Source organism: Oncorhynchus clarkii, chromosome 10 (assembly GCF_045791955.1).
Source record: "Oncorhynchus clarkii lewisi isolate Uvic-CL-2024 chromosome 10, UVic_Ocla_1.0, whole genome shotgun sequence".
NCBI lineage: Eukaryota > Metazoa > Chordata > Actinopteri > Salmoniformes > Salmonidae > Oncorhynchus > Oncorhynchus clarkii.
Window position 1 is genome coordinate 18,941,242 of NC_092156.1, and position 13,683 is coordinate 18,954,924.

At 38.4% G+C, this 13,683-nt stretch overlaps 2 protein-coding genes across 3 annotated transcripts; both read left to right on the top strand.

The window, feature by feature from the left end:
• The first annotated feature begins 3,489 nt into the window (after positions 1 to 3,489).
• Positions 3,490 to 7,692, top strand: LOC139419457 (tapasin-related protein). Its single transcript, XM_071169405.1, has 6 exons — positions 3,490 to 3,596; positions 4,131 to 4,188; positions 4,624 to 4,974; positions 5,155 to 5,454; positions 6,172 to 6,267; positions 6,881 to 7,692. The coding sequence occupies exons 2-6, from the start codon at positions 4,131 to 4,133 to the stop codon at positions 7,015 to 7,017; spliced, it is 942 nt and encodes a 313-aa protein (XP_071025506.1). The 5' UTR covers positions 3,490 to 3,596; the 3' UTR covers positions 7,018 to 7,692.
• A 1,705-nt stretch (positions 7,693 to 9,397) lies between these two features.
• LOC139418094 (TIP41-like protein) lies at positions 9,398 to 13,647 on the top strand. 2 transcript variants are annotated; one of them, XM_071167273.1, is made up of 8 exons: positions 9,398 to 9,473; positions 10,085 to 10,212; positions 10,553 to 10,732; positions 10,922 to 11,021; positions 11,866 to 11,997; positions 12,267 to 12,362; positions 12,550 to 12,612; positions 12,831 to 13,647. In XM_071167273.1, exons 2-8 carry the CDS (start codon positions 10,088 to 10,090, stop codon positions 12,960 to 12,962), a joined length of 828 nt encoding a protein of 275 aa, XP_071023374.1. In that variant the 5' UTR covers positions 9,398 to 9,473; positions 10,085 to 10,087; the 3' UTR covers positions 12,963 to 13,647. The 2 variants fall into 2 exon arrangements, 1 of the variants encoding a protein (XP_071023374.1); XR_011635273.1 differs by having other exon boundaries at positions 9,409 to 9,473; positions 12,267 to 12,406.
• The last annotated feature ends 36 nt before the right edge of the window (positions 13,648 to 13,683 follow it).

Consider the following 13,683-nt stretch of genomic DNA (forward strand, 5'->3'; position numbering starts at 1 on the left):
TGAAGAGGAGTGGGACAACATTGCACAAGCCACAATCAACAGCCTGATTAGCTCTATGCGAAGGAGATGTGTTGCTCTGCATGAGGCAAATGGTGGTCACACCAGATACTGACTGGTTTTCATATCTGGTAAAAGATACCTTTTTTTAAGTGTATTCCCACTCATGTGAAATCCATAGATTAGAGCCTAATGAATTTATTTCAAATGACTGATTTCCTTATATGAACTGTAACTCAGTAAAATCCTTGAAATTGTTGCACGTTGCATTTATATTTGTGTTCAGTAATACTTTGGATTCACTGGAATCTGGAACAGAGAAAGCAGAAGTAAACCCTTAACCCAGAGACTGATATCTTGGTTACAGAATGTACTTATATTTCCAAGTGATATTTACTGTCATCGGAGCAAGATCTAGCCCCCTCATGAAGTCAGAGGAAATGACTACATTGCCACCACCCCTGCTTTTGACGCCTTTGCCTGCTGTCTTGTGTTGACATTCTGTTTTATAGGCTACCTATTTATGGCACTAAACCACAAGTCACATCAGCTTCCATTTTAGGACTTAGTGTGTTATGTTACATGATGTTATTTGAATCACAACTGTTTCATCTCATCCAACAGGAGTCCTGAAGGTTTAGAACTGATTGGATATTCTAAACTGCCTTTTGAGTGTGATTCAATGGCCATGCAACTACATGCTTAATTTTTTATTTCCACTAGAGGTCAGCAGATGGACTCTGTCAGGTCTGTGCATATACCTGTGTGTGTGTCTATCTTCATTTCAGGACATAAATGTATTTTCCATCACCATTTTACATTTTGAATCAGGACTTTAATACTTATATGCAGTATGTCACACCGGCACCATTTTTGCCACCACATTAGATTTGTGAGTGTTTTAATGATCCTATATAAAAATGTAAAGGTGCAAAATGCAGAATTTGCTCTTTTCCCGGTCGTCAAAATAATTAGCCTAATTTCGGGTTTATGTGACAAAACAAACACTCAGAGTGTAGAGAACCAATGTACCATCTAAACCATCGAAATATATTTTAAATAACCATATTAAACGTATTTTCAGCTGTTTGAACATAAAACGTGAAGCATAAAAATAGCGCACAAAGAACAGATCTACCGCTTCTTAGACTTGCTTTCAATGAGAATGACAGATCTATAACTCACATTTCAGTCCAGATACAAGGCAAGGTTGGTTTGTTTCCGGCACCTGGGCTGCCAGTTGTCAAACCCTGCTCTAGAAAAAATGGGTGGCCCTTGAGCTCAGCACAGCACAGCTCGCATCAGACCTTAATATGGCATTATACCTTGTCATGAAACACAACAGAGGTGTGAAATTTAAAGCTGAGAGCCACTAATGTTTTTCAAGGTATCAGCCCACAAGCAAAATGCACTTTTAGTATGAGCTTTATTTAACATGTTGTATGATAGTCTACCAAACACTTGGATACAAAATAACTCACTTATGGTGGTACAAAATTGTCAGCTCTATTCAAAAACTGTCATTTGATTTAATTTGATACTTTTCTGCACAGATCTGTGTTATTTTGTACCAAAAAAATGTTGCCTGCAATGCCAAACACCTTAACAAATCTTTTGACACTTAGCAGTAGGCAACTATTCAGCATGAGCTTCAACCCTAAATGTGATTAGTTGATTGTCCTTCTCCCCAAGCAGGTCGACAGAGGACCAATGATAAAGGGGATTCAGTCTCATACAACAACAAGGTGTTTGAAAACATCAGTTTAAGTATGCAAACCCAACAGAGACAGGCGACCACTGCATCCATCCAGGAACAATGCCTTTATGAGAACAAAACCATTTAAATCTCACTGTCACTCCTTTTTCCTCTTTTTATTTGAGTTCATAGGTATTTGTAGCCTTTAGCCAATTTTCAAATATGGTAGTATTGTTGTGTGATGCTTTACTATCCCAGATCAAGGTATTGTTGAATCGATCAAACATTGGACCAGTGTGTCTTGAATGCTAGCTCAGTTGAACATGTCCAAGCTACAGAAATAGTCATTTAATATATCTGACATAAACTCCTACCCTACATTCACTCTGCACATAAATTGGATGGTTGCCAGTAATATAATTACATTGTATATAACGTTTTCCTCTTGCTGTCATTTTTAATGTGACATAAAACCTTAATGTGCATGTGTGAATCACTCTATAAGAGTGTTTGGGCCAATGAATGTAACGTCCTCAACTGCTGCTTAGGACTTATTTTGTATGAGCTTTGCATTATATATATTTTCTGACTTGGAGATGAAAAGTCTAACCTAATATATCAATCCTGTAAACATGTATTGCAACAAAAAAAAAATGGGAAATGGGTTTAATGAACTGTTCATCTGCGTTACACATGCAGATTCATGACTTTTCAGTTATTTGTAAGTACGCATTGGTTGTGCCAGAAAAGGCTTAACAACTCTGACTTCCTGTTTCAGTGTCAACATTGCTGTCAATGCTGTGGTCTACTTTTACTTAACTGAAAACAACTATGGTGCAGCCTCTCACAACCACCACTCAGTAATGTTGTGGCCACTTCTGCAGTTTTCTCCATCGTTGACTGCAGGATGCTTTTTGACGTGGTAGTTTGTTTCACAGTTTCATGACATTAGCCATAGTCTTCATAAATTCTCAAGTCCCCTCTGTTCACCAAAGTCAGAGAGAAAGTATCTAAAAGGTAGGATAAGAGAGTGTGAGAATTGGAGGAGAGGTGGTGATGCATGTGGGTAATTTTCACATTTTGTTTTGCTGGACAAAATCTTAAAACTAATCTTAAAACTAATCTTAAAACTAATCTTAAAACTAATCTTAAAACTAATCTTAAAACTAATCTTAAAACTAATCTTAAAACTAATCTTAAAACCTAGCTGCCCATCATAACCTGATACTCTTTCTGGGTCTAGTTCTAATCTGAAAATTATTTTTAACACCTAGCTAACTATTGCAATTTTACTTGCCTTCTCTAAATACGTTTTTATTGTGTGTTTCTTGCCAAAGTAGAGCTTTAAGATAACTCCGTAAGGAAAAGCGTTAAACCATAGTATTACTAAGTGTGTAAAACATGAGCTGTGAACTCTCTGTTTCAATTCAACATATGACCATGGGCTGAGTATCTGCATGCTGTTGCAAACTGTTTCAATGTTTTATTATAGTATGTGAACGATATTTCTAAAGCTAATATGGATGTTTGTGTATTTTAGAATACAACTACAACTTAGACTGGTGAATCCAGAATGAATGCTACATTCACTAATGTTGATTGAAAAATAGTGAAAATAGCTCATTCTGGATTCACCATGCTGACAACAACTTGGGCTACAAGTCAAACCATTATCAGTAGTTAAACCCAATGGTGAAAAAATCACATTGGGTCTGTAAATGGGTCTGTAAATGTCACTCAAGGCGTGTTGTGTGGTAGAGGGTAGCTAGCACCAATCAGCTAACATGAGATGTTGAACACAGAAGCACTAGACTCACACTCATTGAACCTGCGCTGTGAGGAAATTGATACGAGATGCAATGGTGATATAAATGATAGTGGTTCACACAGCGACACAGAGAACGTAAGTACAGTGCATATCTTGAGGATTTGGATGCAGGTGTCTTTAACTAATAGATATGGTGTATTCAAACAGATTTGTTCATTCCATCTTAATTATAAAATGTATATTTAAATGTAAAAACTGTTATTATTTTAACTGCACTATGGAAAAATCAGTCAAATATGAGAGTAAACGGAATGCTTCTTGAACGATTTTTGTATTCAACTTCTGTTAAATCTATTCGCTGAGAGACTTGCATATGCTTTAGGTCCGCAAGACTCCACACTTCTGTGTCAGAATCTTGCAACAAAAACTGCGATAGAACTGCAATATTCAACATACTTTAATGTCTACCATTCAAAATAAAATGTATTTGTTATTTTGGAAACTTCACAAAAAACATTTCTGTCATTCCATGCATGTTTTCAGTGTATGATACAAGCCACACTTCACGTACTGAACCTCTTGTAATCACAGGATGTGAAGGTTGAAAAACCACTGAAATGTTGTGTTTAAGTAACTATCTTATCTTTGTCGTTGCTCTTTTTGGAACAGATGTCGGTGCTCTATTCTTCTGTTCTGCATTTGGCAATGCTTCTGAGTCTCCACTCAGGTAATGTGAAATGCTTTGACAAAACCTCTTCATACATGATACATGATACATTTAGAGACTGCACTTACTATGAAAACTGTGGACACTTAAGGTACAGTTTTGTTCTAAGGGGAGGGGTGGGGGGTGGACTATCGTAGGTCAAATTATAATTTATGATTGGATAAGACAGAATCAGTGCCTTTACAACTGAAATATGAAAATCATGGAACTGAAATGAAAAGTGATTCCTGAGAGAATTGCTGTTTGGTTTAACACTAGTGGTAAATATAGTAGACAGACCCTACATTTATTGACTTAATACATTTGTCCCAGCCAGTATGGAGCTGGGAAGTGAAGTGGCTTAAAATAGTTTTACAATTGTCATATGTATCACCACCTGAACCAGTTCATCATCTGTTTTCTCAGACTGATCAACATTGATCTATTTTTCTACAGGTTTGCAGAACCTAACTACACTGCCAAATCCAACAGCAGTCATATTACACAAAGGAAATTCAGTGACGATCCACTGCACCCACAATTTACCCAATGACATTGAAATATTTACAGTAACTATAAAAGGAACAGAGGTGCTGTGCTTTTCTCAGTTTAACAGACAAGAGTGTCTGGTGTCGAAGACATGTAAAGAAAGCATACAAATTAAGTGGAATAATGAGACCAGAGAAATCTTCTTTTCACTGATGAATCTACAGATAAATGATTCTGGACTTTACTCTTGTGAAGTGAAAAGAGCTGCACCTCCACCTGCACAAGTTTTCTCAAAAAACATAACTATTTGTGTAACAGGTTAGTGATCTCTGAAAATACTTGATAGAACTACAATCTACATGTAAAACCATTATGACCCTGTCATCACATGGTATGTGAATGCTAGTTGCCTCCAAATTGAAAATAATTTGTCTACAGTTTAAACTCTTTGTTTACACTTTTATTTCTGCATCTGCAACTTTCTGTTTGTGCATCCAGCCCCTCCTGCAGTGTCTGTGTCTGATGTAAAGGAGTCCAGTAGTGGACTTCCCATGTTGCTGTGCTCCTCTCAGGGGTTTTACCCAAAGACCATAGAGCAGGTGTGGTTTAGAGATGGTCAGCTCCTCAACACCAGACTTTCAGACAGGCAAAGAGAGGTCAACACAGATGGTTCCATCACCGTCCACTCCTACCTGCCTCTGTCCTCAGGACCCAGCCAGGCTGGCCTCTATCTCTGCTGGGTCAACCACTCTTCCCTCAGCCATCCCATCACTGTCAATCACACAGTCATGTCCAATGGTGAGAGCTAAGTGTTAATAAATCAGGATTACTAGTTGACAATGTAATCGGTTGATTTCTATATCTATGTAATATAATGTTGGTGGTCTACACAACTTTTCCATAATATCTTGTGATACAGTGTACTCCAAAAGTATTGGGACAGTGACATATTTTTGTGGTTTTGGCTTTGTACTCCAGCACTTTGGATTTGAAATGATCTGGTTAGAAATTACAGCACTTTTTGTACATTGTCCCCCTATTTTACAGGACAAAAAATATTGGGACAAATTCACTTACATGTGTATTCAAGTAGTATAAAGTATTTGGTCCCATATTCATATCACACAAAGACTACATCAAATTTGTGACTCTACACATTTGTTGGATGCATTTGCTGTTTGTTTTGGTTATGTTTCAAACGGTTCACCCAATATGGATGAAAATAACCTCAGATTAAATCTGACAATCTGCACTTTAACCTCATATTCACTGTATAATTTCAAATTGAAAGTGCTGGAGTACAGAGCCAAAACAACAACCAATGTGTTACTGTCCCAATACTTTTGGAGCTCACCACCATTCAATCACCATTCTAAGAGAATTGGTGGATCCATTTTTCAATATACTGATCTAACTTCTATTCTTTCTGGCAATAATTATGTTTTGGGGTACTGTATGTCAATAATTTTTCTCATTATTTAATGAACATCACACACTTTTCCTGATATTTTTTAGGTGTCCCAGTGCATTGGCCATTTATTGTGGTCAGCATTGGAGCAGTCTTGATTCTAGTGGTCCTTATCATCATGATCATCAAGTGTACACATTTCAGTGAGTAATTAGCTTTTCTGTTTCGCATGCTTGACATTGTGATAGCATGATATGATATATTAAAGATGCACTCTGGAATTTTAAGCTCAACAAATTCATAACATATTGCACGAATGAGGTTTGTAACATCACACAAATTGCTAAATTCCTATGATATAATACGAATTGCTAAATTCCTATGATATAATACGAATTGCTAAATTCCTATGATATAATACGAATTGCTAAATTCCTATGATATAATACGAATTGCAAAATTCGCAACATGACACAAAATGTATGATGTAGTACACAATTTGATGATGTAGTACACAAAAAAACTGACCTGTGTTGGCTCGTGAGCACCACTTTCAAACTACTGGCTGAAATGATACAAGAGTTTTAGAGTGCATCTCTAAGTATCAAGCACTAGATGTGTAATGCATTAGAAAACACTAAAAATTGTTAACTATTAGTGCACATTTCCAATTATAGTACAAGTCATAAACATACAGTAATGTTTGGGAGTCAGGTTTTTTCTAGGGGAATTATTTGTCACTTATTTCCCAATCGAACATATTTTGTTACAGTGCATTTGGTCCAGTTGATCAATGTCACATTGATTTTTATCCAGAGAGAGTCAAACACCTTTTTCTTCTTGGAAAATCCCAAGAACCTGTCCACACTGTCTCCTCCGTGACTGAGAACATCATCTACTCAACACTGGGAGACCATCATCCAATCACTCTCTCCACTGCTGTACCAACATAGACAAGGGATCAACAAGCAGTACTGTACCAATAGGGCCATAGACAGTACCACCTGATGTACCAAATCCTAGGATGGGATCCTAGCTGCAGATGAATCATGTAGGACTTTCTCAGAATCACCATGTTTGGGACACTTGACTGGGGAATGAAAAAATATAAATTTGCTTGTAGGCTATCTATTCTAATGATGTGCATAAAATCAATTTGATGTTGAATGGTTCTCGATACTGTAATGCCTCTGATTATGTTAATCTCAGATAATCCAATGACGACTGTCATTAATACCAGTAATAGTCTCTCTATGTCTGGGTAGCAGCCCAGTACAATTCCTTCTCCCAGCTGCCCACTGCACGGAGGCTAGGAAACACTGTCACCACTGATAAATCCATGAAAATTGAGAATTTCAATAAGCATTTTTCTACAGCTGGCCATGCTTTCCACCTGGCTACCCCTACATTTTCTCTATTGTGTTATTGGCTGTATGTTTGTTTATTCCATGTGTAACTCTTGTGTTGTTGTTTGTGTCGCACTATTTTGCTTTATCTTGGCCAGGTCGCAGTTGTAAATGAGAACTTGTTCTCAACTAGCCTACCTGGTTAAATAAAGGTGAAATAAAATAAATACAAAAACAAAATTAAAAAAAATGATATGCCATTAAAAAACATATTACATTTTATTTCTGTGAAATGTATTTTTGATGGAGACCTCCCTTAGAGAGCAACTTGTATAAACACAGCATACTATCATACATTTAGGACATGTAGCAACAAAGCAATATATACAGTGAGGCAAAAAAGTATTTAGTCAGCCAACAATTTGGCAAGTTCTCCCACTTAAAAAGATGAGAGAGGCCTGTAATTTTCATCATAGGTACACTTCAACTATGACAGACAAAATCCTGAAAATCACATTGTAGGATTTTTAATGAATTTATTTGCAAATTATGGTGGAAAATAAGTATTTGGTCAATAACAAAAGTTTATCTCAATACTTTGTTATATACCCTTTGTTGGCAATGACAGAGGTTAAATGTTTTCTGTAAGTCTTCACAAGGTTTTCACACACTGTTGCTGGTATTTTGGCCCATTCCTCCATGCAGATCTCCTCTAGAGCAGTGATGTTTTGGGGCTGTTGCTGGGCAACACAGACTTTCAACTCCCTCCAAAGATTTTCTATGGGGTTGAGATCTGGAGACTGGCTAGGCCACTCCAGGACCTTGAAATGCTTCTTACGAAGCCACTCCTTTGTTGCCCGGGTGGTGTGTTTGGGATCATTGTCATGCTGAAAGACCCAGCCACGTTTCATCTTCAATGCCCTTGCTGATGGAAGAAGGTTTTCACTCAAAATCTCACGATACATGGCCCCATTCATTCTTTCCTTTACACGGATCAGTCGTCCTGGTCCCTTTGCAGAAAAACAGCCCCAAAGCATGATGTTTCCACCCCCATGCTTCACAGTAGGTATGGTGTTCTTTGGATGCAACCAAAAAGTTATATTTTGATTTCATCTGACCATATGACATTCTCCCAATCCTCTTCTGGATCATCCAAATGCTCTCTAGCAAACTTCAGACGGGCCTGGACATGTACTGGCTTAAGCAGGGGGACACGTCTGGCACTGCAGAATTTGAGTCCCTGGAAGCATAGTGTGTTACTGATGGTAGGCTTTGTTACTTTGGTCCCAGCTCTCTGCAGGTCATTCACTAGGTCCCCCCGTGTGGTTCTGGGATTTTTGCTCACCGTTCTTGTGATCATTTTGACCCCACGGGGTGAGATCTTGCGTGGAGCCCCAGATCGAGGGAGATTATCAGTGGTCTTGTATGTCTTCCATTTCCTAATAATTGCTCCTACAGTTGATTTCTTCAAACCAAGCTGCTTACCTATTGCAGATTCAGTCTTCCCAGCCTGGTGCAGGTCTACAATTTTGTTTCTGGTGTTCTTTGACAGCTCTTTGGTCTTGGCCATAGTGGAGTTTGGAGTGTGAGGTTTGAGGTTGTGGACAGGTGTCTTTTATACTGATAACAAGTTCAAACAGGTGCCATTAATACAGGCAACGAGTGGAGGACAGAGGAGCCTCTTAAAGAAGAAGTTACAGGTCTGTGAGAGCCAGAAATCTTGCTTGTTTGTAGGTGACCAAATACTTATTTTCCACCATAATTTGCAAATAAATCAATTAAAAATCCTACAATGTGATTTTCTGGATTTTTTTTCTCTCATTTTGTCTGTCATATATGAAGTGTACCTATGATGAAAATTACAAACCTCTCTCATCTTTTTAAGTGGGAGAACTTGCACAATTGGTGGCTGACTAAATACTTTTTTGCGCCACTGTATATTTTGTGAAAATTTACAGGATTACTGGATACGGAACCATATAATAGTAGAATGAAAAGTACGTCGGAAGCTTTTTGTGAAGCTCTCTCTTTCATGGACGTTAGCTGACAATCAAAATACTGGAGTAAGTGGATTAACTTTTAGATTTATTTAATATCGAATCTTTGATTTCTATTTCCATGAAGTCTCTTGTCAGTAGGGTATTGATGTTGGATGTATATCCATTAGTAATGAAGTTAAGATGACAAGTTAGTGTGATGATGATTGAAGTGATGCTGAAACAGCCAGCTTGTCACTAACATCCGGAGGCTCAGTTAGCTACTTTAGCTAGATAAATAAGGTTGTGGAATGCATACTCTAGTTATTGCATTGTCGACACCTATTCCATAAACACGTTTGGGTGTTTTGTCAGCTACCTGATTCGCATTTTATATGACGTTGAATGTTACAATAGCTAGTTAGGTAGGCTAGCAAAGCTACTAGCTAGCTAACTAGCAAGCCTGTACAGCGGGTATAATTATCTTGTTATAGCTAACCATATATATCCTAGCTAACTAGATAACTACTTTTACAACTCGCCAATAAAGACATTGGATTGCTAGGTCATTTCCGAGGGCTGAACGTACTCAACTATCTACAGTTCTGCAGTGGTCGATATGCAATGTATTCTGTACTTGCATGTACTGTTTATTTACTTATGTCTCTGATGGGCTTGGTGTTTGACTGTATTTGCAGTTGATGTTGGCCAATTTGTCAGCCATGATGACCCATGGGTTTAAGAGCAGTAAGCAAGACTTCATATTCGGACCATGGAAAGTGACTGCAGCAAAAACCCACATTATGAAGTCTAAGGACATTGAACGGTAACCTGGTCCAAGTATTTTGCCGATTTTTGTGTCAGACTAAACTTTTTCTTTAATTTTGTCTGTTTAGTATTCTTAAGGTTTAATCTACATTGGGGAGCTTGTTTATCGACTTGGTCTTACTTTAAAGACTAGTAACCAAAATGGTTGCAAGTTCAAATCCCCGAGCTGACAAGGTACACATCTGTCGTTCTGCCCCTGAACAGGCAGTTAACCCACAGTTCCTAGGCCATCATTGAAAATAAGAATTTGTTCTTAACTGACTTGCCTAGTTAAATAAAGGTCAAATAAATATTGTCAACTTACTTGGCTAGCTACATTGAGGTTGGTTTTGTCCCAGGTTAGGGGAGGAGATGCACATGCCCTCACTCCCAGAGATGCTGTTTGGGGACAACGTTCTACGCATTCAGCACACAGACGGCTATGGCATTGAGTTTAATGCCATCGATGCCCTCAAGAGGGTCAACAACATGCAGGACTCTGTGAAAGTGGCCTGTGCACAGGAATGGCAAGAGAGCAGGTACAACCACTATCATAATACCACTGTGATAACAATATCCCCCTTCATTGTCTATATGCTTGTAAAATAAATACAACAAAAAATTGCATTTTTAAATTGTTTCGATAAAAAGTGTTGAATAATCAGTCAATTACCAGTCCCGTTATGGAGAATGGATCTGAGACTGTTGTCGTGTGGTTGTATTCCCAGGGCCGATTCTGAACACTCCAAAGAGGCTGTGAAACACTACGACTGGACATATACCACAGACTACAGAGGCACTTTGTTAGGAGAGGACCAGCAGATGAGGGTGAAAGGCCTTTCAGTTCACACTGGATACAATACAATATCCCAAACAAACACATTACAAAATAAGGGGCAAATCTTAATTTGAATTTAAGTCAAAATTGAACTTGATACATGACTAAATGTATATTTGACATACAGTACCGGTCAAAGGTTTGGACACTTACTCATTACAGGGTTTTTCTTAATTTGTACTATTTTCTACATTGTAGAGTAATAGTGACAACATCAAAACTATGAAATAACACATGGTATCATGTAGTAACCAAAAAAGTTAAACAAATCTAAATATTTTATTTGAGATGCTTCCAAGTAGCCACCCTTAGCTTCATGAGGTAGTCACCTGGAATGCATTTTCCTCACAGCGCAGGTTCAAATATATAAAAAAAATAATTAAAACCTTGAATGAGTAGGTGTGTCCAAACTCTTGACTGGTACTGTAAGTGGAAGATAGGATTCACCCCCAAGTCATTGGCTGCGTTTCAGGTCGTCTATATTGCAAACTCCTGCCAGATCTATCGGTGATTAACATATCAACTAACCACACCATATGGTATATCAGTCTGATGCCCGACTGCACCGTCAATGATGTGGAACACAACCACCGGCTGATGCAACTGCAATGTAGTCCGCCTGGAATGCAATGTTTCTTTCGCATAGGCATAATATTCATTAACTTATCTCAAGCTGTCAATTGCCTTATTCATTAGGAATCAAATTGAGGCAAACATGCCGAAACAACGAGAGACCTACCTACCTGAATGTGTCCAATAAAAAAAATGTTCAGTTGCAAAACGTTTAGTTTTTTGCTAAGGTTTGCACTAATAAATCACTCTTTATTCCATCAGGCGACAGAAACGTTGGAGCGCATCGACATGGAGAAGCTGAAGGCGCGAGAACAGATCATGTTCTTCGATGACGTGCTGCTGTTTGAGGACGAGCTTCACGACCACGGCGTGTCCATGATCAGCGTCAAAATAGTGAGTGCCACTTTCAGACAGGAACTGACACTTTATGATGATGCACATTCGCCCCATATGATGTCTGTGGCTGTGTGACAAGCACCAAAGGACATGTCCTTGCGGGGGCTGTAAGACCAGGAATAAAAAAGGCTTTTTATATTCACCTATAGTACTTATGTTTAATGGATTTTCTTAAACGCTTGCATCTTTGAGAGACAGATTAATTTGTTCTGAGGAGATTTTGAAGAATGACTTACTCCCTTCGTACCCACTTGTGTGTGATACAGAGAGTGATGCCCACCAGTTTCTTCCTGCTTCTCCGGTTCTTCCTGCGGGTGGATGGAGTTCTGATCCGGATAAATGACACGCGGCTCTATCACGAGGCAAGTGTGACTGGGCTTTCCTGGGAAATGGCAATCGATTAACGGTAACCACCAGAATGGATATGCATTGGAATCAAATTCTGTGGATAACTTTAGTGATGTCCATTTCCTTCTATGTAACTTCATCTACATAATGGTTATGCCTACTTATGAAATGACTAATCGCTTACAGAGGTTTTCTTTACAGACTGGAAAGAATTACATGATCAGAGAGTTTAGCACTCGGGAAAGCAAAATTTCAGAATTGAAGGTGAGATTTTTCTTCTCTGTTTGAAAAGTACATGTGTAGCGGAAGTCAGCATTGTGCAGTGACATCACTAAAATATTGTCCAAAACATTCATGCTACATGTGTATATGTCACTGTGCAGCTGATGCAATCATATCACTATTGTAAATGGAGAACAATTAGTCAATGGCAATATCTAGAAAAGACAACGGCATTTAGTTTCTCTCTCTTTGCCTTCCAGAACGTCCCTGCTGCTCTGTATACTGACCCCAACGAGATTGCCCAGCACTTAACTTTGAAGTTGACCGAGTGCGAGAAGTTGGAGCTCCCTGAGACAGGCCCCCATCCAGGGGACACAGAGGCCCCCCAGTGATGGAGAGCAGGCTGGGTCCTGTGATTGGACATCAAATTCTCTCCTGCCTGGACTTAAGATGAGCGTCTGCCAACCAAGGCAGAGTTCATCCTCCCTCCGCTCTACAAATATTTTTTTTAACCAAAACACTGCACCTGCCTCCCTCCATACACAGGAAAAACAACAGTTAATGGAACTTAATTTTGGCATTTTCAAGTGGCCTCTTATTTTTAGTGTTATTTCACATTTCCTCAACGTAAATATTTTGGTCGGAAAATTGTGATAGTTGCGTCTTTTCTATTAGAACTCCACATAATGGGTTTGTTGAATTCCACATAAAGTAGTCTGATATTTGAATGTTGTGCTATCACAGAGATAGCTATTATAGAGATCCATTCCTCATGTTATCAAAATGTTGAAAGAGCCAATGTGTAAATAAATTAACTTTTTGTATGTGTTTAATCTTTTACTGGACATTGGATCTTGATTAGAGGAGAGCTCACTGCTGAAGTCGAGGAGCCCCTCTTGTGCATCTCACTTTAATGACATCCTCCTACCTTTCCCCCTTTTCAAACTAAGATTTTGATCTAGCTAGCTGTTGTAATTAGAACGGTCTCCTTACAGAACCTGCTCAGCTCTGCTTGTTTTATTGTATTCAAGATAAATGTCAACTAATAAAAGTCTTTAGCCTTAACATGCAAACATTTATTGTAGTGGTTGCGTATCATTTCTGTATTGAATA